Source organism: Callospermophilus lateralis, chromosome 18, assembly GCF_048772815.1.
Source record: "Callospermophilus lateralis isolate mCalLat2 chromosome 18, mCalLat2.hap1, whole genome shotgun sequence".
Taxonomy (NCBI): Eukaryota; Metazoa; Chordata; class Mammalia; order Rodentia; family Sciuridae; genus Callospermophilus; species Callospermophilus lateralis.
Genome location: NC_135322.1, coordinates 6,770,060 through 6,794,126, shown reverse-complemented (window position 1 = coordinate 6,794,126; position 24,067 = coordinate 6,770,060). Strand labels below are relative to the sequence as shown.

The 24,067-nt window shown below is 49.9% G+C and overlaps 1 protein-coding gene across 3 annotated transcripts; it reads left to right on the top strand.

The window, feature by feature from the left end:
- Positions 1 to 61: 61 nt before the first annotated feature.
- Cpt1c (carnitine palmitoyltransferase 1C) lies at positions 62 to 20,647 on the top strand. 3 transcript variants are annotated; one of them, XM_076837821.1, is made up of 19 exons: positions 62 to 267; positions 999 to 1,151; positions 4,840 to 4,979; positions 7,200 to 7,371; positions 7,605 to 7,706; positions 7,788 to 7,925; positions 14,225 to 14,302; positions 14,506 to 14,613; positions 14,714 to 14,798; positions 15,084 to 15,279; positions 15,413 to 15,595; positions 16,323 to 16,428; positions 17,708 to 17,824; positions 18,442 to 18,606; positions 18,819 to 18,953; positions 19,544 to 19,696; positions 19,940 to 20,053; positions 20,150 to 20,242; positions 20,392 to 20,647. In XM_076837821.1, exons 2-19 carry the CDS (start codon positions 1,011 to 1,013, stop codon positions 20,587 to 20,589), a joined length of 2,424 nt encoding a protein of 807 aa, XP_076693936.1. In that variant the 5' UTR covers positions 62 to 267; positions 999 to 1,010; the 3' UTR covers positions 20,590 to 20,647. The 3 variants fall into 3 exon arrangements, with proteins under 3 accessions (XP_076693936.1, XP_076693938.1, XP_076693937.1); XM_076837822.1 differs by lacking the exon at positions 62 to 267 and adding an exon at positions 803 to 823; XM_076837823.1 differs by lacking the exon at positions 17,708 to 17,824.
- Positions 20,648 to 24,067: the final 3,420 nt, after the last annotated feature.

Below are 24,067 nucleotides of genomic sequence, written 5' to 3'. Positions count from 1 at the left end.
AGGCCGAGCGCCGAAGGGGGCGGGATAAAATCTGGGACCTGAATACCCGGCTGGGCACAAGCGAGGCCGAAATCGTGGTTTCTGGGTGTCGGGTGGTCCTGGGGTGGGGCAGGATTCCGGAGAACGACGGTCACCAAGTCGTGTACTTGTCGCACGCGGACTGGACATATGCCAGCGGAAGACTTGAGCTCTGAGCACAAAATCGGTGGGGCAGGGGATGTTCTCGATCTTGGTCCCCAGGATCTGATTGAAGACCCCTGACTTAGCGTAAGTATGGAACCGAAGGGGCCGAGCTCCTCTGGGGGCTGGAGGCCGGCGTCCTGGCTTGGGCGTGCGGGCTTCTCCATCCCTTGCCCTCAATGCTCTCCTCCGCTCGCGGCCTCAGCATCCCTGGTTTCGAGGCATGCGCAGTACGGTTCTTCCCTCCTCGTTCCCCTCCAGTCCCTGGAGGGGGAAGGGACGCTGGGTCTCCAGGCAGCTGATGAATTTATAGACCCTGCCCACCCCTTTGAAGTGGGGAGCGGAAATGGGGTGGACGGTGTCAACCCCAGGTGTTCGTTTCATATGAACCTAAAACTGTTTTTCTTCGAGACCCAACTACCCTGGACCAGTTTCCCTCTCCCACCCCCGGTCTCGGAGTCTTACTGGGAGCAGGGGACACTGGCCTAGCTCCGCTTTCTCTGCAGAGCAACTAAAGGTGTTAGTGTGAGTGATCCTTCCCTCTTCTCTATGCGTTCACAGAGGTTCTCAATTGACGTCCCTCCCCCAACATCTTTAGGTCTCCAGCCAGGACCCTCAAGACCTCTCAGGTGCTTAGGAAAAGGTGAACAGTCCTATTTCCCAGGGTTAGCTGAAAGAAGGGGCTGGGACCTGTAGGCCTGGGGAAGAAGAGATTTGGGTTTGGACCCTGGGTCTTAGGGAGGAGGCTTAAGCCTGGACCCCTGGGTCTAGGGAGGAGGGATGGAGGATCCAGAGAATGTCTTTTTGCCCTCCCCCAGGTCCTGTGTGACATGGCTGAGGCCCACCAGGCTGTGAATTTCATGCCCTCGCTGACTTCGGACAGGGGTGAAGTGGAGCTCAGTGGCCCTATGTGGCAGGAGATCTACCTCTCTGGCCTGCGCTCTTGGAAGAGGCATCTCTTGAGATTCTGGGTGAGGAAGGCTGCTGGCTGGTTTCCTTCTGGGCATCCAATTTCTTGTCTCCCAGATGCCCAAGGCCCCCTTCTGGGTTCCTGTCCTCCCCTTCTGGGAACCTGGCTGTCCACTTCAAGCACCCCTTCAGCCATTTCTCCGTGGCTGGTCTCCCTCTGGCATGCCCAGCCTTACCTACTGAGGACCCCTGTTCACCTGTCCTTACTTCCTGGATCCCATCACCACCCCGCCCTTCCCCCACAGAATCCCCTAGAATCTCCACAACTTCTCTCTTCCTAATAGTTTTTATTTTTGTAGCTGGAGGTGGAACCCGGGCCTTACACATGCTAGGCAAGTTTAGGCTCCACTGCTGAGCCATACCCCAGTCCAGTCCCCCTCTCTTATGGCACACTTGTCACCTTTCCCTGTCCTCTCCAGCCTCCAGACAAGGTGCTTCTCATTCCAGAGCCCTGTTAAGATCTTGGCTGGCACACACCTCAATCCTGAAGGCCCATCCTTTCCCCCAGCCCTTGCCTAGTGGGCCTGAGTGCCACTTCCTCTGATCCTAAAGCCCCACTAGCCCTCTGGCATGACCCTCTAAAGGCCTTCACTCCCCGCTCTGCTACCTACCCCAGTGCTGGAAATAATTCTGACTCCCTGCCTCTACTGGTGCCCAGTGTCTGCCAAAACCTGGGTGGCCAGTTCTAGAAGTCTAGTACCATCGGTGTTCAGAGTCCCTCTGCTTCCAGGCTGAGAAACTGGGTAGGGGGTGCTGATGTTCATTCAGGGGGCAACCCAGAAGGATCTCCAGAAGCTGGGATGTTTGGACAGGACAGGCTGGATTGCATCTCTGTGGCTGTACTGGTTGTTAAATGGAGAGGTATCTGTTCTAGCTAAATCCCCAGAGAGTCCCCTTAGCCCTTCCCTGAGAGTCCCCTTAGCCCTTCCCTGACCCCTGCGCCCCTGGCCAACTTAGCAACGATGGCCATGTGTTCCCTATAGTTAGATACATACACACACACACACACATATACACACACACACACCTACATACACAGATAGACAAGTCACCCCTCTGTGTCCTTGTATTCTGCATCCACAGATGCGAAATTATTACAAAAAAAATTGCACCTCTACTGAACATGTATAGGCTTTTTTTTGTCATTATTCCATGAAGAATAGGCTACACTGACTATTTTCATAGCATTTCCATTGTAATTAGGAATTACAAGTCATCTAGAGATACTGTGAAGTATACAGGCAGATGTATGAAGGTTATATGCAAATACCAGGCATTTTATATAAAGGACTTGAGCATCTGGGGATTTTGGCATCCTTGGGGGTCCAAAAAATATCAAAAGAAAACAGCATATCATTATGTACAGAAAGATACACATATTTTAAAGTGGGCTTTCTTTACATTTTGGTAACACCCATGCAACTCTGCCAATCAGGATGGAATTGCCACCATTCTAGAATGTTCTTCTGCATCCCCAGCCTGCCTGCCAGGCAACTACTATTCAGATTTCTGTCTTATAGATTGACTCTTGCCTGGTGCCCAGTGTCTTCCCAGAACCTTCGTCACTGGTTCTAGCAGTCTAGTACCATATGTGTTCAGAGTCCCTCTGCTCCCAGGCTGAGCGGTGGGGTAGGGGGTGCTGAAGTTCATTCAGGGGGCAGCCCAGAAGGATCTCCAGAACCTGGGAAGTTTGGTGCAGTGCTGATATCACACTATAAACTACTTAGACTGCTGCCCTGCATTTGACCTGAGTCCCTTTTCAGCGTCCGTGTCCCCTCTGCCCAGTTCCCCCCAACACCCTTACATTGGTTGCCATCCCTTAGCTACCTCTGTCCCCTGATGGTTACTTGGAACTCTCATGTCCTTCATCTTCCACTGTAGGATCCCACAAGACACTGGGAGCTGCAGCTCCTGTTGGTCCCAATGAATGGCCCGTGCCTCAGCTCACCAGAGCAACAGTTCTACAAACTTATCACTGAGCCTCACTTTCTTCATTCATGAAATGGGACTGTGACAGTCCCTGACCCCAGGGATTGTTGTAAACACTGTGTTTGGCACAGGGCTTGGCTTACTGAAGCCACAATTTCAGTTTCAATCTGTGTGTGTGTGTGTATATATGTGTGAGTGTGGGTGACATGGGGGTTAAACCCAGTGGTGCACTACCAATGGGCCACATCCCTACCCCTTTTTATTTTGGGACAGGTTCTCAGTAAGTCGCTGAGTCCCTGGAAGCACAGGGATCTTGTCCCTGTGTCTGGCTCTCTAGATTACTTTAAATACCTAATATAATGTGATGCTGTGAAAATAGTTGTTACACCATATTGTTTTGGGAGTAAGGAAAAGAAAAAGGAGTCTGTATATATTCAATAAAGATGTGATTTTTTTCTAATATTTTTGATCTGTGGTTGATGGAACCCACAAATGTGGAACCCACAGATTCAGAGGACTGGATATATAACTTCACAGGGTTGTTCAGAGAAATTAAAGAGTTAATAATGGGGGGCTGGAGTTGTGGCTCAGCGGTAGAGTCCTCATCTAGTATGTGCAAGGCCCTGGGTTCGATCTTCAGCACCACATAAAAATAAAATGAAGGTACTGTGTCCAACTAAAATAAAATATATTTTTTTAAAAAAAAAGAGTTAACAACAGGGCCGGGGATGTGGCTCCGTGGTGGAGTGCTGGTCTAGCATGCACAAGGCCCTGAGTTCCATTCCCAGCACTGCAAATAAATAAATAAATAAATAAATAAATAAATAAATAAAAGTTAATCCTTGTAAGCGACCCATAGAAGGTAGTAAGTACTCACTAAAGGTTAGTGGTCCTGGGGCTGGGGCGGTAGCTCAGTGGCAGAGCACTTGCCTTGCATGTGTGAGGTACTGGGTTCGATCCTCAGTACCACATAAAATAAATAAGATAAAGACATGCTGTCCGTCTACAAGTACAAAAAAAAAAAAAAAAAAAAAGGTTAGTGATCCCACCAGGTGTGGGGGTGCATGCCTATAATCCCAGTGGCTTGGGAGGCCATGGCAGGATCGCAAGTTCAAAGCCAGCCTCAGCAGCAGCAACTCAGGGAGACCCTGTCTCTAAATAAAATACAAAAAAACGATGTGGCTTTATGGTTAAGCACCCTTGGTTTCAATCCCCAGTACAAAAAAAAAAAAAAAAATAGGGAATGTGGTTCAGTGGTCAAGTGCCCTTGAGTTCAATCCATGGTACCAGCGCCGCAAAAAAAAAAAAAAAAAAAAGAAGAAGTAGTTTGTGCTCCCTTCCATGCTTTCTGGGAATCTATTAGTCAGCAGAGTTGTCATTCATTCCTCATTTGCCCCTGACTAGATAGTTCTAGAAATTCTAGAAGGCATCCTAAGCTCCTGACCTGCTCTGTACAGGAATCTGTTTACTCATTTGATGGTTTACCTTTGAGGGTCCTGCCTTAGGGAATCCTTCTCCAGAGACCTCCCTGACGCCCACAGTCCCAGTAACCTGCCACCATGGGGCTCCTTTTTCTTGTCCTACTGCCACAAGCACTCACTTGGTCCAGGATTTACCTCCCCAACCCAGGACCCAGGTCTTCGTTCCCTGGCTGGATCCTGAGCACCCAGCCCAGGGCCCGACAAATACCTGAGAATGAGGCAAAGCAGGTGCTCAGAGGAGTGGACAGGTAATGGAACAGATGCCCTTTCCTCCCCACAGAATGACTTTCTCACGGGTGTGTTCCCTGCCACCCCCCTCAGCTGGCTCTTCCTCTTCAGTGCCATCCAGCTTGCCTGGTTCCTCCAGCTTGATCCTTCTCTAGGATTGATGGAGAAGATTAAAGAACTGCTGCCAGACTGGTGAGGTTCCCCCTTCATCCCAGTAACCTCCCCAGTCCTTCTCCTCCTATCATAAGTTTTTCTGTCATTATGGTGTGCCTGTCAGAGAAAAGTAACCTGAAACTTTGGGTCAGATTCCTAAAGGTACAGCGTCAGAAAAAAGAGGTGACCTCTACTCTACATATTTTCTTTCTGGCTCTTTTTGTTAAAAGGGATGGTGACAAACTAGAAAATGTCCAGACACGGTTATATATACTAATGGAATTATGAGCTCAGTCAATCTCTGATTATGTAGTCTTACTCAAGAGAACTCATGCCCACCTGTAATCCCAGTGACTCGGAGGCTGAAGCAGGAGGGTTGAAAGTTTGAGACAAACTTCAGCAATTTAGTGAGTCTCTAAGCAACTTAGTGAGACCCTGTCTCAAAATTTTAAAATATTTTTTTATTTTGATATAAAATTAAAATGTGAAAATAAAAAAGATGTTTTGCCACTGATACAGCTCAGTGGTAAAACATCCATGGGTATAATCCCCAGTATCAAAAAAAAAAAAAGAGAGAGAGAGAAACACTTCATTATTCTGTTTTTAAGGTCAAGATTGTCATCTATAAAATAGAGATTATAATTATTTCTTTTTTTTTCTTTAAAGTTAATCACCTGAAGTTCTTTTTTAAAATATATTTTTTGGGGGCTGGGATTGTGGCTTAGCAGTAGAGTGCTTGCCTCACACGGGCAGGACCCGGGTTCAATCCTCAGCACCACATAAAAAAAAAAAAATAAAGGCATTGTGTTGTGTCCATCTACACTAAAAAATAAAAAAAAATAATAAGATAAAATATATTTGGAGGGGGGGCTTGGGATATAGCTCAGTTGGTAGAGTGCTTGCCTACCAATAATAAATAAATAAATAAATAAATCCGTGACTATCTTTAAAAAAATAAAATTAAAAAATATATATTTTTGTTGTAGATGGACACAACATCTTTATTTTATTTTATTTTTATGTGGTGCTGAGGATCAAACCCCGTGCCTCACATGTGCTAGGCAAGCGCTCTACCACTGAGCTATAACCCCAGACCAATCACAATTAATTCTTAAGATTCTTGAAAGAATTAATCAAAATCATGTATGTGATATATACACTAGCACCAAGCGGCTACTAAATCAAGTTATCTTTGCACTATTATCCTTGTCATCAAATTTAGGGAGGGTTTGAAAAACAGAGACAGGTGAAGTGGTACTAGGTTCTGATCCTGATACTTGGATTAGTCTTCACATGAGGAAGAAGGTTCAGGTTTTGTGCAAGTGGCCTAAGGGGGCAGATCAAGGATCAGATGTAAAAATCTGTTTTTATTTGTCTTTTCTTTCTTCTTTCAATTGAACTCAGGAGTGCTTTACCACTGAGCTACATCCCCAGCCCTTTTTATTCTTTTATTTTGAGACAATCTCACTAATTGCCCAGGCTGGTCTCAAACTTGCTATTCTTCTGTCTCAGCCTCCCAAGTAGCTGAGATTACAGTGTGTGCCATAGCACCCAGCTAGATGTAGACATTTCTAGGAAGGTTAGATTTATGCAGTCTTCAGAGAGGAAGTGATTTGACCCTAGGCCTCTGGGTGAGATTTTTCCCACCTGTGTATTCCAGCTTCGCAAATGTTGACAGTGTTTCCTGAACTTGAGCTGTATTGGAATGTGCATGAATGTGCATTTCCAACCAGGTCCCGGAGTTCACAGGTGCTGCCACCTTAGGCTATAATTTCCTGTGAGGGAGAAGTCTCCCCTCAACAGAACTAATTGGTCTGGCTTATTAAGCATCTACCATTTTCTGTGAATTACATGCCTGTAATTCCAGAGACTCAAGAGGCTGAGGCAGGAGGGTCCAAAGTTTGCAGCCAGCCTCAGCAACTTAGCAAGAACCTGTCTCAAAATAAAAAGCTCTGGAATGTAGCTCAATGGTAAAGAGCCCCTAGATTCAAAGCCCAGTAACAAAAAGGAGAGGGAGAAGGGGGACGCAGAGCGGCAGGTGAGGAGGAGGAGGAGGAAGCCACTTGCTTCCACCACAAAGTGGGGCGGGACACAGGAGGCTCCCACCCACATCAGATGAGAAAAAAAGGACTTCTCTGTCTGATTTAATTGTATTAAGACACCCCTCCGCAGCCAGAAGCCCAGAGCAGGGCAGGAGGCGCTGAGGGGAGGGAGGTCCGAAGCCAAGAGACCCAAGCCAGCTTTGCTCTCTCCCTCCAGGGGTGGACAGCACCATAGGCTCCGGAGTGTTCTGGCAGCTGCGCTGTTTGCCTCGTGTCTGTGGGGAGCCCTGATCTTCACACTTCACGTGGCCCTGAGGCTGCTTCTGTCCTACCACGGCTGGCTTCTTGAACCCCACGAAGCCATGTCCTCAACCACCAAGACCTGGCTGGTATGTGATAGGGGACACACATACCATGCACTTTCAGGACACAGTTCTCTGGTCGCTCTCTGCGGACATCTGTACCCCCTTAGTGTCTCTTTCTTCCTTTCCTCTTCTCTCTCTCTCATTTACCTTTCTAGGTCTGTGTACCATTCACTCTGATTTGCCCACCGCCCGCCCCGGCCTCAATGCGATCTAAAGACCTTGTAACCTCTCCCCCTCCCCCCGCCTCCTTCCCCCAGGCCCTGGTCCGCATATTCTCTGGCCGCCACCCGGTGCTCTTCAGTTATCAGCGCTCGCTGCCGCGCCAGCCGGTGCCCTCGGTGCAGGACACCGTGCGCAAGGTGCTTCTGGAACCGGGGATGGGGTGGGGGGTAGGAGGCGGCCGGGGGCGTGACTCGGTCTTCTCCGCCCTCCCTCATCAGTATCTGGAGTCTGTCCGACCCGTCCTCTCCGACGAGGACTTCGACTGGACGACGGGGCTGGCCCAGGAGTTCCTGAAGCTGCAGGCGTCGCTGCTGCAGTGGTACCTGTGGCTCAAGTCCTGGTGGGCGTCCAATTACGTGAGTCCCGCGCGAGGCCCCACTTGGAAGGCAAAGGTTCCCGCCCGCCCCTTCTCCCCGCTAGCCCCGCCCCTTCTCCCCGCTAGCCCGCCCCTTCTCCCCGCTAGCCCGCCCCTTCTCCCCGCTAGCCCGCCCCTTCTCCCCGCTAGCCCGCCCCTTCTCCCCGCTAGCCCGCCCCTTCTCCCCGCTAGCCCGCCCCTTCTCCCCGCTAGCCCGCCCCTTCTCCCCGCTAGCCCTACGTTCCCCTCCGCGATCCGCCCCCCCATTCCCTGCTGTGATTGGAGGCCCGCTCCAGGCGTGCGCTCATTTGCCACGCCCCACCCAGTAGCCCCGCCCCGTGCGCTGGGAATCAGAGCCCTGGATCCTTCTCCACAGTCTGCGCCCTGGCTCAAAGCTCCAGTAGTCTGACCTCCACCCCAAAGATCCCTGCATTCTGAGCTTTGCCCCCACTTTCCAATATTGGAACTTGAATTCCAAGACCCGCCCAGCACTTCCTGCTTAAGGATAGCTTCCCCAAATAGGCTTCTATTTCTGAGTTCTGAAACTAAGTCCCTAACTGCAGTCAGTCGAGCTCCTTGGGAAACTGAGGCACAGAGTGAGTTAGTGAGTGATTCACCCAAAACAGGACTTGCCAGTCTCACATTCTCTGAGAAGCCAAAAATAGCAATCAGGAAGCATATGACAAGATGGCAATGATGAGACAGATGGGGTGGTATGAATATTTCAGGGGTCACTGAAGGAGATGACTGCTGGTGAGATGGAGGTATTAGGGCTGAGTCTTTATGGTTGGAGAAAATTGGAACCCGCGAGGTTGCTAACAAGGGCATAGAGGAAGGGCATGCTCACAGGTAAAGAAGTACAACATTATACCCATGGGCTGGAATCAAGGCTAGAACAAAGGGCAGGATGGCTAGGTGTCAGAGAGGTGATAGTGGGTTGCTGGGGACAGGCAAACTTCAGGACGAGGATTCTGAACTTTCTGGGGAGGTACTAGGGAGTCATGGAAGGATTTGGAGCAGGAGAGGATCAGGGTCAGCCCTAGTGTGTGAGAAAGCCAGGAGAGGAACCCTAAAGTGAGACAGCATATGGGCTCCTTGTCTGTTGAAGGTAATTGAAACATTGGCTTGGGTAAGAGCATCCAAGACAGGAATGAGAGGGAGAAGTGAAGAGGGTTTGGGGAAGATCAAGGGTCCAACAGATGAACCTGATGAAGGGCACTGAGAAGTGTCTACAGAAGCAGAAGGGCGGGATTTGTTTTCTTTTTCATGCAGTGCTAGAGACTGGCCCTAGGTCTCTGGTCTTAATTTTTTTTTTTTTTTTTTTTGTACTAGGGATTGAACTCAGGGGCACTCGACCCCTGAGCCACATCCCCAACCTTGTTTTGAATGTTATTTAGAGACAAGGTTTCACTGACTTGCTGAGGGCCTTGCAAAGTTGCTGCAGCTGGCTTGGAACTCCTTGATACTCCTTCCTCAGCCTCTCCAGCCACTGGGATTATGGGCGTGTGCCATTGCACTCGGCTACTGGCCTTAACTTTTTTTTTGTTAGAGCATTATAATTATACATAGTATTTGGGTTCATTTTGACAAAATTATACATGTAAGAAATTTGATTGCAATCCCCATTCCCCCTTTCTCCATTCTTTCTCCTCTACTGGCACTTTCTACAAATACTTACAGGTGAAACTCCCTTTGGTGTGTGTGTGTGTGTGTTTGTGTGTGTGTGTGTGTACACATATGTATATATCATGATTTTGTCAAATTTATTCCATCTTTCTTCCCCTTTATCTTCTTCCCTCCCTCTTACCTCTTACTGCACAGATCTTCCTTGTGACTTTATAATCTCCAATCCCCTCCCCCACCTGCCTCCTTTCCTTTAATCTGCTCCATCTTCCACCAGCACATGCCATTCCTTCATCCTTCTTTATGGCTGAGTAGAACTCCATTGTGTATCTATTTACCACATCTTCTTGATCCATTTATCTATGGGAATCTGGGTTGATTCTATAATTTGACTATTGTGAATTGTGCTGCTATAAACATGGATGTGCCTGGATTGCTACAGTATGCTGATTTTAGATCTTTTGGATAATTTCCAAGGAGTGGAATAGCTGGGTCATATGGTGTTTCCATTCCTAGTTTTTTGAGGAATCTCCACACTCTGTTCCAGAGTGATTGCACTAATGTTCAATACCACCAACAATATACAAGTGTACCTATTTCCCCTCATCCTTGCCAGAATTTATTATTGTTCATGTTTTTGTTGTTGTTGTTGTTGTTGTTTGTTTGTTTGTTGAAACCAGGGATTGAACCCAGGGGTGCTTAACCACTGAGCCACATCTCCAGCCTTTTTTATTTATTCTTTTATTTTGAGACAGGGTCTTGCTAAGATGCTTATGACCTCCCTAAATTACTGAGACTGGCCTTGAACCCGCGCTCCTCCTGCCTCAGCTTTCCAAGCTGCTGGGATTACAGGTGTGTGATTCTGACTGAAGTGAGATGAAATCTTAGTGTAGTTTTGATTTGCATTTCCCTGATTGCTAGAGACATTAAACATTTTTTCATATTTTTTGTCCACTTGTGTTTCTTCTTTTAAGAAATTTCTGTTTAGTTCTTTTGCCCATTCATTGATTGGCTTATTTAATTTTTTAGCATTAAGTTTTTTGAGTTCTTTGTTCTGGATATTAATCCTCTGTCAGAGGAGTAGCTGACAAAGATTTTCTCCTAATCTGTAGACTTCCTCTTTACTCTTTCAATCATTTCCTTTGCTATGGAGAAGATTTTTAATTTGATGGCATCCCAGTTATTGATTCTTGGTTTTATTTCTTGAGCTTTGTTGAGGAAGCCTGCATCTATATGATGGATGTTTTCTCCGAGCAGTTGCAAGTTTTCTGGTCCAATTCCTAAGTTTTTGAACCACTTTGATTTGACTTTTGTGCAGGATGAGAAATAGGGATCTAATTTCATTCTTCTACATATGAATACCCAGTTTTCCCTGCACCATTTGTTTAAAAGCCTTGTCTTTTCTCCACATCTACTTTTGGCATCTGTCAAGGATCAGATGACTGTAAGTGTGTGGGTTTGTCTCTGTCTTCTTTTCCATTGGTCTTCATGACCATGTTGATGCCAGCATCTGGTCTTATATTATTTCTCCTCCATGCCTAGACCAGATTCTTATATACATACACACACATGCTCATATATATACATACACAACATACACAGACATGTTTATTGCATCTCCACACCACTGCCAATTTTAACATACACTATTATCTAATGCACAACCATCAAAATGAGGCCAGCGAAAGTCTGACAAGTGACCCCCTTTCTGTACTGGGGACTGAACCCAGGGGCACTCTACCACTGAGCTACACCCCCAGCCCTTTGTATCTTTTGTTTTGAGACAGGGTCTCACTACACTGCCAAGGTTGGCCTCAAACTATTGATCTCCTCCCTGGGCCTCCTGACTAGCTGGGATCCCAAGTGGGTGCCGTAGTGATTTCTCCCGGGATCCTATGTTTGCAAATTCGCCCACTCATTAAAATCTATTTGTAACCCCCAAATCAGTTCTTGCAGCTCTTTCATGGTCATTTGAGGACACAAGAGAGGGACAAAAAAAGTTCTCAGCTTTGGTTGAACAAGACAATCTTCTGCCTTCTGCCTTCTGGTTTCAGTCCCCCTGCTGTAAACAAGTATCTTTTTTAGTGCTGGGTTGTTGGGTTTTTTGCATTTTTGTGTTTTTTCTTTGTGATTTTGCTATTTAAAATGTCCCCAGTGCGGTGCTGAAGTGCTGCTGCTCTTGAGCACAGGAGGCTGGATTTGCCTTCTGGAGAGAATACATGTGTTGGATGAGCTTCCTGTGGGTCATGAGTTCGGTGCCAGTGCCCGGACAGCATACAGCCAACAAGATGGTTTTAAACAGAAGCACTCTGATGAATATCACTTGAGTTTATCCAGGAGACAGACATGTGACCCGAAGCTTGAGGGCCCATCCTGTGTTTCCCAGGAGCGCCACATTCACTCATTGAGCCTTTGCAGGGACTGTGAAACATACCTCGGATAAAAACCCAGCTGTGTGTTAAAAGAGCTCATTGAGATTGAGGTTTGTAGCAAAAATCATCCCTGAGCAGATTTTAAGGAGGAAAATGTAAAGCAGCAAATTGGCTGAGGCACTGAGGACCGTCCTGTGCTGAGCTGTTTTGCTGCCTCCCAGCTTCATCCCCCTTGGCCAGGTGGCACTTCCAGGAAGAACCTGTGATGTCACTAAAGCCATTGACACAGGGCACTAAAGCAGCTTTTAGTAAAACTGGCCTAATTTTCCCCTCTTGTTGGGGATTTTCTAACCAGTCTGGTTCATCACTACCCCTTCCCTTTCCCACACTGTTTGGTTCCTGAGGTTGAAATCTTGCTCCACTATTGTTTCTGGGATTTTCTGCTGAGTTATAGACACCTTTCAGAGAGACTTGGTGCTGAAATTTTTTCTCTATTAAAAAGAATTTTTATTATATGTATATTAAAATGTTATAGAGTAAAATGCATAGATCTTAAGAAAGATGCGCAGCTTGAGGAAGTCTGATATATGCAGGATGCTTATGTAACTGCACACTGTAGAGCTTTTCTAGTATTTGCCAGAAGCTTCTGGATTTTTCTAGAAGGTATAGCATATCCCCAGTTCTAAGTATAAGGAAATGTAAGATGCCATAAACTATAAGATGCAAGTATCCCGGTGAAAGTTGCAAGCCTGTAATCCCAGTGACTCAGGAAGCTGAGGCAAGAGGATCACAGGTTCAAAGCCAGCCTCAGCAAAAGGCAAGGTGCTAAGCAATTCAATGAGACCTTGTCTTGAAATAAAATACAAAATAGGGCTGGGGATGTGGCTCAGTGGTTGAGTGCCCTTGAGTTCAATCCCCAGTATCCCCCTCAAAAGAAGATGCAAGTAAACACATATATGTGATAGATTCTATAATGTAGAAAAGGAAAACATCTTGAACATTACGTCCCCTCCAGCCACCTCCCTCTAATTCTGCTATCTCATTACCTGTGAGAAACACTTTGGCCAGGGTCTTAGATGTTTATAAGCATATTCTGTACCCAAAGAATTTTTATTATAGTAAAATATACATAGCATAAAGCTTTCCATTTTCACCTTTTAAGTCTCCAGTTCAATGGCATTGATTCATTAACCATGTTGTGTTGCCATCTTTCTATTGTGTTACCAGTATCTATTTCCAGAACTTTCTCACCATCTCAAACAAATTCTGTCCATCCCTGGTAAATTCTCTTCTCTGCCTCTCTGGGTTTGCCTGGTTTAGGTTTCGTATAAATGGAATCGTACAATAGTTGTCCTTTGGAGCCTGACTCCTTCTACTTAGCCTCAGGTCTTCAGGATCCACCTGGGTGGCAGCTGAGTCAGAACTTCGCTCCTTCTAAGGTTTCTGGGCTGTAGTCAGATAGCACTTGTGATTAGCAAGTACAATGCCCAGTACCACAAAACATTGTTTTTCCTTTTTATGGTTGAATAACACTTTACCACATCCATCTCCACATTTTGCTTGTCCATTTATCTGTGGATGGACATAAAGATGGTATTTTTAAAAATTTCAAATCAGAGCCAGGTATAGTGATGCACACCTTTGATCTCAGTGACTCAGGGGGCTGAGGCAGGAGGATAGAAAATTGGAGACCATCCCAGGCAACTTAGCAAAACCTATTTTTAAAAAAATGTTTAAAAAGGGCTGCGGTTGGGGGGAGTGGGGCTGGGGTTTGTGGCTCAGCAGTAAAGCACTTGTCTAGCATGTGGGAGGCCCTGGGTTCAATCTTCAGCACCACATAAAAATAAATAAGTAAAATAAAGGTATTATGTCAAACTACAACTAAAAAATAAAATAAAACAAAAAGGGCTGGGGACATAAGTTAGTGGTGAAGCACCCCTGGGTTCAATCCTCAGCACAGAAAAAAAAAAAAAATCAAATTGATCATTCCACATACCTTGTGCTTCTAGGTTTTTTTCATTCAAAAATATGTCTTGATGCTTATGTAGTGTCAATAAACACAGATAACAAATAAAAAATATAATACCAATGCATCTTGTTCTTTTAACAACTTTGTAATATTCCGGAGCCTGAGTGTAGCATTGATTAGTTAATCTGATCCTCTATCCACGGACATCTAGGTTATTGCTAGTGACTGATCATTATGCCCTCCTTCATCGAACTCCACCCTCCCTAAGTGACATAGAAACTTAGTAGGCTCTCCCAACCCACTGTCCCTCCTCTTCAAGGTTCCTTGTCTTCCCAGGTCAGTGACTGGTGGGAAGAATTTGTGTACCTGCGCTCCCGCAACTCACTGATGGTGAACAGCAACTATTACATGATGGTGAGAGGGGCGGAAAGGTCCGGGGGTGGCTGGAGAGCCCCAGGTCTAGGGTTGGTGCCTGGGTAAAATGAGGCATTTATAGCCTGTGACTTGAATCTGGAACTGCGGTCTCAAATAATTATTTACCCTGTTTTGGATTGGGAGCGCCCCTCGGGGCACCCTGGCCTCGGTGTCTTGCCACCTCTGTCTGCTCTGGCCCCCAGGACTTCCTGTATGTCACACCCACGCCGCTGCAGGCAGCTCGCGCAGGGAATGCCGTCCACGCCCTGCTCCTGTACCGACGCCGTCTGAACCGCCAGGAGATTCCCCCGGTAAGACAGCCACTGCGTGCTGGGGACAGAGGTCTGAGCCCCTGGCGATGGGACCCCATGGTTCCCAGAAGGCAGCTCACAAGCGAATGGCCTCCTGCAGAATTTGCTGATGGGAATGCGCCCCTTGTGCTGTGCCCAGTATGAGAAGATATTCAACACGACGCGCGTGCCAGGGGTCCAAAAAGGTGAGACCCCACTGCTCCCCTCCCACTGATGAGACAAAACTACAGGTCCTCCGGAGCCAGCCTGCTTCCATCTTTCCGCTGGGGCCTTGGGCAAGTTATTACTCAGTTTACAACTTGCCTCGGTTTCCTCATCCCTGAAATGGGATAATAGTGGTACCTAGGGGGTGACGATGAGACACGTGTTAAGAACTGCTCAAGGCACACAGGAGGTGCCGAGCCAATGGTCGTTATTCTTCTCGTGTGTCTGGCCTTCCCCACCCGCTGCTTCTGCCAACACCACCCTAGACTACATCCGCCACCTCCAGGACAGCCGGCATGTGGCGGTCTTCCACCGGGGTCGATTCTTCCGTGTGGGGACCCATTCCCAAAATGGCCTGCTCTCCCCGAGGGCCCTGGAGCAGCAGTTCCAGCGAATCCTAGATGACCCCTCGCCCGCCTGTCCCCACGAGGAGCACCTGGCGGCCCTGACGGCTGCTCCCAGGTGAGGTGCAGAAGGCAGGGGCTCCGGAGCCCGGCCCGGCCCGGCCTCGCGTCGTGGAAGGACAGGTGGGGCTCCGGGGGGGAGGCCGGGCAGGGCGGAGGGCCAGCTGGCTCAGGCGCGTCCCGCCGGACAGGGGTATGTGGGCCCAGGTGCGGAAGTCCCTGAAGACCCAGGCCGCCCAGGCCCTGGAGGCAGTGGAGGGGGCCGCTTTCTTTGTGTCTCTGGACGCGGAGCCAGCGGGGCTCACCAGGGAGGACCCCGCGGCTTCTCTGGATGCCTATGCCCACGCCCTGCTGGTCGGCAGGGGCCATGACCGGTGAGTCAGCCCTGGGCTGGGAGCCCACCCAGACCGATGGACCCTTCTCCATCAGGCAACAAGACCCTGCACCCCAGGCCTGGGCAACCTCTAGATCCAGGGCTGAGGACCCCATACCCAGGGCCTTGGAACTGCGAGACCTTTGAACCAGAGAACCCCTCAACCTCGGACCCCAGATCCATAACCAGGACCCTAGGGCTCCAGACCTGACACCCCAAGTCCCTGAGCTAGACCTAAAACCTCTAGATCTGGGACCCTAGACCCATAACCAGACTCAGCATTCCCAAGACCCAGAGACCCCAGATCCCAGAGCCATTGAACCCCAAATGTGGGGACCTCAAATTCAGAGCTTGGACCACTGAACTCTCAAATGTTCATGCAGTCACTCCAAACCCAGGTTCACCGAACCTGAGCACCCCCCACACACACACACACAGGGAGAGCCTCAGAAAACTTCCTTGCCCACAGGGCTCCACTGTGACATCCCAGGCCCAGGATGTCTAAAAATTACCTAAAAATTCCTGAATGTCCTACATCTTAGACATATCTGTGGGACCCTGCAGAGCCACCTGCTACAGACCCCAGCACTCCTAGAGGGGTCCCCACACCAACATTCCAGCTGACCCTCACGTTCCTTCCCTGAAACTCCCCAGCAAGTCCCACAATGCACCCCAAGCCTTTCTCACTGCTCCCCACTTCTGTGCCCCTGCTGAACTTTCTCCCACAGCTGGTTTGACAAATCCTTCACCTTGATTGTCTTCTCCAACGGGAAGCTGGGCCTCAGTGTGGAGCACTCGTGGGCTGACTGCCCCATCTCAGGACACATGTGGGAGGTAGGCAGTAGCTGCTGCAGGCTGGGGCTGGGCAGGTGGAGAAGTAAGTTGGGGATGATGGCTTCCTTTGCTGAATGTGGGTAGTGGGGGCTCAGAGAAGGGAAGTGTTTTTCCTCTGAGTCACACAGCAAAGAGTTGCAGAGTCAGAACATGAATCCAGAGTGCTCTGACACCACAGTGTAAGGCCTTTCCACCAACACAAACCGAGAAGAACTATCTTCTAGCTCTGGTTTGGCTATGTAATCTTGGGCAAGCTACTCTCCTGCTCTGAGCTTCAGTGTCTCCTTCCTCAAGTGAATCAGTTGGATGTGTGTGTGTGTGTGTGTGTGTGTGTGTGTGTGTGAGTGAGAGAGAGAGAGAGAGAGAGAGATGCTGGGTCTTGAACTCAGGGGGGTACTCTACCACTGAACTACTCAAGGGTCTTTCTAAGTTGCTGAGGCTGGCCTTGAACTTGCCATCCTCCTGACTCAGCCTCCTGAGTAGCTGGGATTATAGTGTGATCCACTGCAACCAGCCTAATTATATCTTTAAGTGAAACTCAATTCAGTTTAACCTTAGACCCTTCAGACCACTTCATGCCAGTTTGTCATCTCTGCATATTGACTAAAGGCAAGATGTGAGCTGGACACGGTGGCTAGCACTTATCTGTAATTCCAGCTATTCAGGAGGCTGAGGTAGGAAGATCACAAGTTCCAGGCCAGCCTCAACAACTTAGTGAAACCCTGTCTCAAAAAATAAAAAGGGCTGGGGATGTGGCTCAGGGGTAGTGCATCCCTGGGTTCAATCCCCAGGACCACAAAATAAATAAAATAAAATAATCAAGTGAGGTGCTCATCCTATGTGTTGGATGTCACAGTGGCAGGTCAAGCCCATCGTCCTAGGGTGGTTGTGAGATGTCATTGAAATGTGAACCTGGAGGGCAGGTACAGCAGGTGCCTGGTCAGGGCAGATTTAAAATATTTGACACCAATGAGGTGTGGGCATCACAGGATCCCAGTGAAAGCTGGGCCTCACAGCAGCTTCTTTCCAGTCCCAGGAGGGTGGCGGGGTCCTGGGAAGGTAGGCTGCTGCTGGTGACTCTATGTACCAGCCTGTCCAGGGTCAGCAGCACCAGCTAAAGCGTTAGTCCTGTTCTCAATGCGCATGAACCTGGGAGCCCACCGTGAACCTCGGAGGTCGGTGGTTCTTAGGGAATGCCCTTCCCTGAAGAGACACAGCCTGTTCAGATGGCCACAGTCCATAGGGAGGAGGGCCTCTCGCAGCCTCTGGTTGTCCACAGTTCACTCTGGCTACAGAATGCTTTCAGCTGGGCTACTCAGCAGATGGCCACTGCAAGGGGCGTCCTGACCCCACGCTGCCCCAGCCCCAGCGGCTGCAGTGGGACCTTCAAGAACAGGTGAAGTCAGGCTTCCTTCAAGCCCCCAAATCCTAGCCTTGGCTCTAAAGCCCTCCCCATCCTTATCCTTGACCTTGGAATCAACCCTAACGCCAACCCCAGTCCATACCTCATGCCAGATCAAACACTCAAACACATCTGCAGCCTCAAAGCCCAGCCTGTCTCCAGCTCCTTCTTAAGCCCCACTCCCGCCCGTCCCACTGCCCAACCTGCTCAACTCACCTTACCCCAGTCCTGTCCCGTCACCAACCCCAACTTCTCCCCACTCCAACCCCCCTCATTCCCAACACCGGGACCATTCCTAGATTCAGCCCCTTCCCCGCCCTAGCCCCAGCCTCAGTTCAGTCTCCAGAGCAGCCCCCAGCCCTGTCCCAGCCCCAGCCCTGTCCCAGCACCCCCCCCCCCCGGCAGCCCAGGCTTGCGCTCCGCTGCACCTCCATCTCTGGCCACAGCTCATACCCCATCTCCATCCCTGCGTCTCCACCCGTCAACGACTTAATCCTTCCTTCTCTCCATACCCCACCTCCCCAACTCCATGCCATCTTCCAGCCCCATTCCTGGCTCTAACCAGCCCCGTCTGTAAGACCAACCATCCCTCCTCCCTTGCTCTCTGGCAGGTCCACCTGTCCATCTCTCTCGCCCTGCGGGGAGCCGAGACGTTGTCTAGCAACGTCGACTGCCACGTCTTCCCCTTCTCCCACTTTGGCAAGAGCTTCATCAAACGCTGCCATCTGTCTCCAGACAGCTTCGTCCAGATGGCCCTGCAGCTGGCCCACTTCCGGGTCAGTCTCGGTCCCCCATCCCAGCCCATCGGGACCTCAGCCTCCCTGGGCTCCCACCACCTGCCTCTCAGCCTCCTCCATTACTTGTCTTTGCCCTGGTGGATCCACCATCTTGATTTCTCCCCACACTGCGGGCAGGAGGCTGGAGGCTTGCACAAGGTGGGTCAACTGTGACCATTTCCTGACGGGCTCCTCTCTTCCTTGTCCCCCAGGACAGGGGTCAGTTCTGCCTGACCTACGAGTCGGCCATGACGCGCTTGTTCCTGGAAGGCAGGACCGAGACGGTGCGGTCTTGCACGCGGGAGGCCTGCGACTTCGTGAGAGCCATGGAGGACCAGGAGAAGACAGTGGGTGTGGCCTCCTGGGAGGCTTCCCTCAGGCATTTGCCCACACTTGTGGCTGGGCTCTGTGATGGGGCGCCAGGGACAAAGGAGGAACCAGACCTGGTCTCTGGCTTCAAAGAACCCATGGATTGAGACAGAGATAGCCCCGCATAGCCTGCTCTTATGGCGGTCACACAGAGCACTGGGGGAGCACCCGAGAGGGAGCCCTGTTTCCAGTATGGCTCTCTTTGCTTATTTAGCCTGTGTAACCTTGTGACCAGATGCACCATTCCTTATAACCTCTCTGCCCAGAACCTCCCCCAAGGCACCTCTGTTCCTGCCTCCCTTTATCTATGAGATATTGTGGTTCAGTGGAAGGAGTTTGGGCTCCGGAGTCAGACAGACCTGGGAACCCACCTGGTTTTGCCTTGCTTGCTGTGTGACCTTGGGCAAGTGACTTCCCATTCTGAGCCTGATTTCCTTCTGTAAAGTGGCGTGAATATCCCTGCCTTGCAGGGATGTTGCAAGCTGGCTAGATGCCAGGCACGCCACAGGCCCAGCAGTAAGCCCACCTCCTGTCTTTCCATGACCTGCGACCTCCCCGGGGACCCCAGGACCCACAGTGCCTCGCCCTGTTCCGAGTGGCGGTGGAGAAGCACCAGGCTCTACTGAAGGCAGCGATGTGCGGGCAGGGGGTCGACCGCCACCTCTTTGCGCTCTACATCGTGTCCCGATTCCTCCACGTGCAGTCACCCTTCCTGGCCCAGGTTGGGGTGTAGGGAAAGGGTTGGGGGGTGCTGGGGAAAGCCTGGGAAAGGGAGGGGTTTCAGAGCAGCAAGGGTGAGGTTGGAAAAGGAGATATCATCAGGGGAGGTGGTGGGAGAAATCCCCAGAGGGGGCGGGGCCAGGGGGCGGGGCAGGGAATCAGGAGGGATGTTGAGGGTGGACCGACCTAGAGGAGCCCAGGGCAGACGGTCTTTCCTGAACACGTGACTGTCTCCTGTCCTCAGGTTCACTCGGAGCAGTGGCGGCTGTCCACCAGCCAGATCCCTGTGCAGCAGACGCACCTGTTTGACGTCCACAACTACCCAGATTACGTTTCCTCGGGTGGCGGATTCGGCCCTGTGCGGAGCTGGGGACCTGGGCCCGAGGGAGGAGGAGCTGGCGGCTCTCCTGCGCGGAGGGAGTTATTTTGTTTCTTTCACTTTCTCCCACTCCAGGCGGATGACCATGGGTACGGGGTTTCTTACATCTTCATGGGGGATGACATGATCACCTTCCACATCTCCAGCAAAAAATCAAGCACAAAAACGGTGAGACAGGCTGGACCACCGCCTCCACCCCAACCCTCCTCCCTCGGACCAGGGGTCCTGGCCCAAGCCCTGCCTCCTTGGAGCCGGAGTCTAACCCCCTGTGTCGCTCAGCCCCACGAGCCCCAGCCTCCCCTGCGTGTTTCCTCCAGGACTCCCACCGGCTGGGGCAGCACATCGAGGATGCTCTGTTGGACGTGGCCTCCTTGTTCCAGGCAGGGCAGCGTCTTAAGCGCCAGCGCAGAGGGCCAGGGGATGAGGACTCGGGACACAGACGTGGATTTATCTCCAATAAGACTGTGGATTCCAAGGCACCCAGGACCTCCACACCCACTGACCCCTTCCAGTAGGGAGCTGGTCTCCCTCAGGGACGAGTGTGCAGATCCCCACAACTGGGCTGGCGCAGGACAGGGCGGCCAGTTTGGCAGCCCAAAATCTGGGCCAATAAAGATGTGTGAGCTGGGTGTGTGGTTTCCACTGTGCCCTTGGGCAGGGGTGGTGGAGGTGAGGATCAGGGTGCCAGAGAAGAGTTTCCATGCACCCAGTCCCACCATGGATTCCCCGTGACAACCTCAGTTACAGCCCCAGCACCTGCCAACCTGCTCCGTTCCTGCCTCTAACCATAGTGAACCAGCCCTTCCTGACCAGCTCCCATCCAAGACCCCATGGGTTCTCATGAGCTCCGTTCCTGCTGCCCCACCAGCCTTCCACCTCAAACTCCTCTATAAACCTAAACTGTGGACACACAGGGCCTCAGGCACTCTAGACAAAACATCCACCTTTGAGCTACATCCCCAGCCACTTCCATTGAGAATCTGACTACCCAACCCAACCCCAGCCATTTCAGCCTCTTCTCTGTGGTGGATTCGGGCCCCCTGACTAGGGAATGTCCACCCTCCTGACCTCTGCCATGATCCAGCAACCATAACTCCAGGACCCACACTCCCGTGCCCCCAGCAACTCAACTGCAGCTAGAACCACACAATCAACATGAAAAAATCCTACCCCAAACTCCACCATATCCACCAAACCTCCTTTCCCATCTCTCCCATGATCTAAACTTCGGACTTTAAACCCCCTATTTCCTGATCACACCTGTATTATTCCTCCAATGTGCCACCACTACAATCCCACCAGCCCAACCACAGTTGTACCAGCACCAAACCCCAACCTTCCAACCCACGATTCCAGTACCCAGGACTGCAACCACCATGGCTTCCACCAAGCCTGAGGATACCACCACAACACCACCTAAGTTCTGAGCAAGTCAGTCTCCACAGTTGATCCACCACTCTGTGGTGGTCTCAAACACTGCCCACAAGCACTTTCACATCCGTCCCTCTAAAAAAGGTGGGGACAAATCTCCCTCCCCTGAGTATGGGCTGGGCTTAATGACTTTCTAGCTAAAGGAATGTGGTAGAAGTGACTAGGTCAAAAGAAACACTGTGGTTTTCTTCTTGCCCCATTTCTGAATCTCTTTGGGGGGAGACAGACATGAAGACAATCAACCTACCTGAGAGGCCCCTGTGGCGAGGCCTCCTGTCAACAGCCTGTGAGGAGGTACTGAGGGTGCCATCTTGGAAGCAGATCCTCCAGCCCCGGTCATCAGCTCTCAGATGACTGCAGCCCAGCTGACGTCTTCACTGTAACTTCGTGAGGGACCCTGAGCCGAAACCACCCAGTCAACCCACTTCTGAGTTTCCTGACTCTCAGAAACTATGTGAGATGATAAATGTTTGTTGTCTGAAGCCGCCATACTTTGAGGTAACATTTTCTTTATACAGCAATAGAGAACTAAGACAAATTCCAAACACCTCAGCCTCAACTCCATACCCTTCAACCCATTCCAATTCCAAACCCCATTTCCAAACCCATATCTGAGGTGACCCTCCAATGACCTCACACTCTTAGTGTCCACACCTTTGTATAATCAGTTGCTTTGAGAGTGGTAGGACCTGTAACTTGCTTCCAACCAACAGGCCATGGCGAGGGGGATTGGTTGTCGATCCCTGTGTGTAGACTCCATTCTGGCAGAGTGAGGTGACAGATTGTCCTTGTGGGCTCTCAGCCAAAGTGTCTTCCACAAGGAACTGCGGGTGGCCAAGTCCACTCCAGGTGACTTCCAGTAAGACTGCCAGCAAAGCGCCAGGGCCCTTTGTCACACAGCCACAGGCTAATGGCTGCCTGCTTCTTTAATGCTGATATCTTGCTGTCATAATAAATTACCACAAACTTGGCATAAAACACAAATTTATCATCTCATGGGTCAGAAGTTCAGGTACGGCGGGGCTCCGCTGGCTCCTCTGGTTAGTGCTTGGCACCGGCAACAGCAGGTCACGGCCTCACCGACCCCCCGCCTCTTCTCCTCTGGTACATCCCTCTCGCTTTTACAGAATTAGGGGGCTAGACTGGGCCTGCAGGATAATTTCCCCAACTCAAGGTCTTAATCCCATCTGCAAAGTCTGCTTAACCGCAAGGCATGATATACTCACAGGTCCAGGAATAAAGGCGTGGGTCAAACTGTGTCCCCCCAAAAAGATGTGTTGACTAATGCCCTACACCTCAGGGTGGGGTCTTATTTGAAAATCAGGTCATAGTAGATATTATTAGAACGTGTTCATACGGGATTAGGTGGGGCCTCTCTCCCAAGATGGCTGGTATTCCTGGAAGAGGAGAGACCAGTGAAGTCCAGCCAAGGCTCCCGCAGACAGCAGAAGCTGGGAGAGGCGGGAGGGCTCCCTCCTGGATTGCCAACCCTTGCAGTCTCCAGAACTGTGAGACGGAGGTATTCCTCTCGGTTCAGCCATGCTGTTCAGACACTTTATTATGGCACCCTAGGAGATTTATACGTTGCTCGCCCCCTCCTGAGGATGAGCAGGGCCCTATGGTTAGGCAAGAAGTTAGCAGCAGCAGCTGGAGAAGACTGTACCAGAACTCTGGGCACTGCTTTGAAAAAATAGACTTCTTGTTTTTGGTGCTAATTATAGAACTCAGGGCCTCTTTCATGCTAAGCAAGTGCTGTACCACTGAGCTGCATCCCCAGTCCCAGACTTTATTATTGTATTTTTATTTATTTATTTATTTTTTTAAACAGGGCCTTGCTAAATGGCCCAGACTGGCCTTGAACTGCCTCAGCCTCCCGAGTCACTGGGATTGCAAGCATGTGCCTACTGTTCCTGGCTCAGATACACACACACTCACATATATAATTATTATTATATCATATATATTTTAGTTGTAGGTGAACACAATACCTTTATTTTTTTATCTTTATGTGGTGCTGAGGATCGAACCCAGTGCTTCACATGTGTAAGGCAAGCGCTCTACCACTGAGCCACAACTCCAGCCCCTTGGCTTTATTTTTTTAGAGTAGTTTTAAGTTTCCAGAAAAATTGAGCAGCAAGTACAGGGAGTTCCCATGGACCCCCTGACCCCCAACTCACCATCTCCCCTATCGTATATGTCCCGAACTAGAGTCCTTACATGTGTTGCTGTTGATGAGACTGCAGGATTACGTCATGATACCCAAAACCACTGTACGACTTGCACAATCTTCTGTAAGTCAAAAGCTATTTCGACATGAAAAACATGGTTTAAAATGTTATTTTAAAAATGTACTTAGGGCTTCTTGTGACTAGCCCGACAGATTTGAGAATCACAAGACTTGCACAAATAAGACAAAAGACCATTTGTTCATGTATTCATTTCATAAACATTCATTAATGTAAAAAAAATGTAATTTAAAAAAAAAAGTTCCGACCTGACCGGGTATCTGATATTAAGGAATTATGTTAATTCTCTGTGCATGATAAATGGCATTGTGGTTAT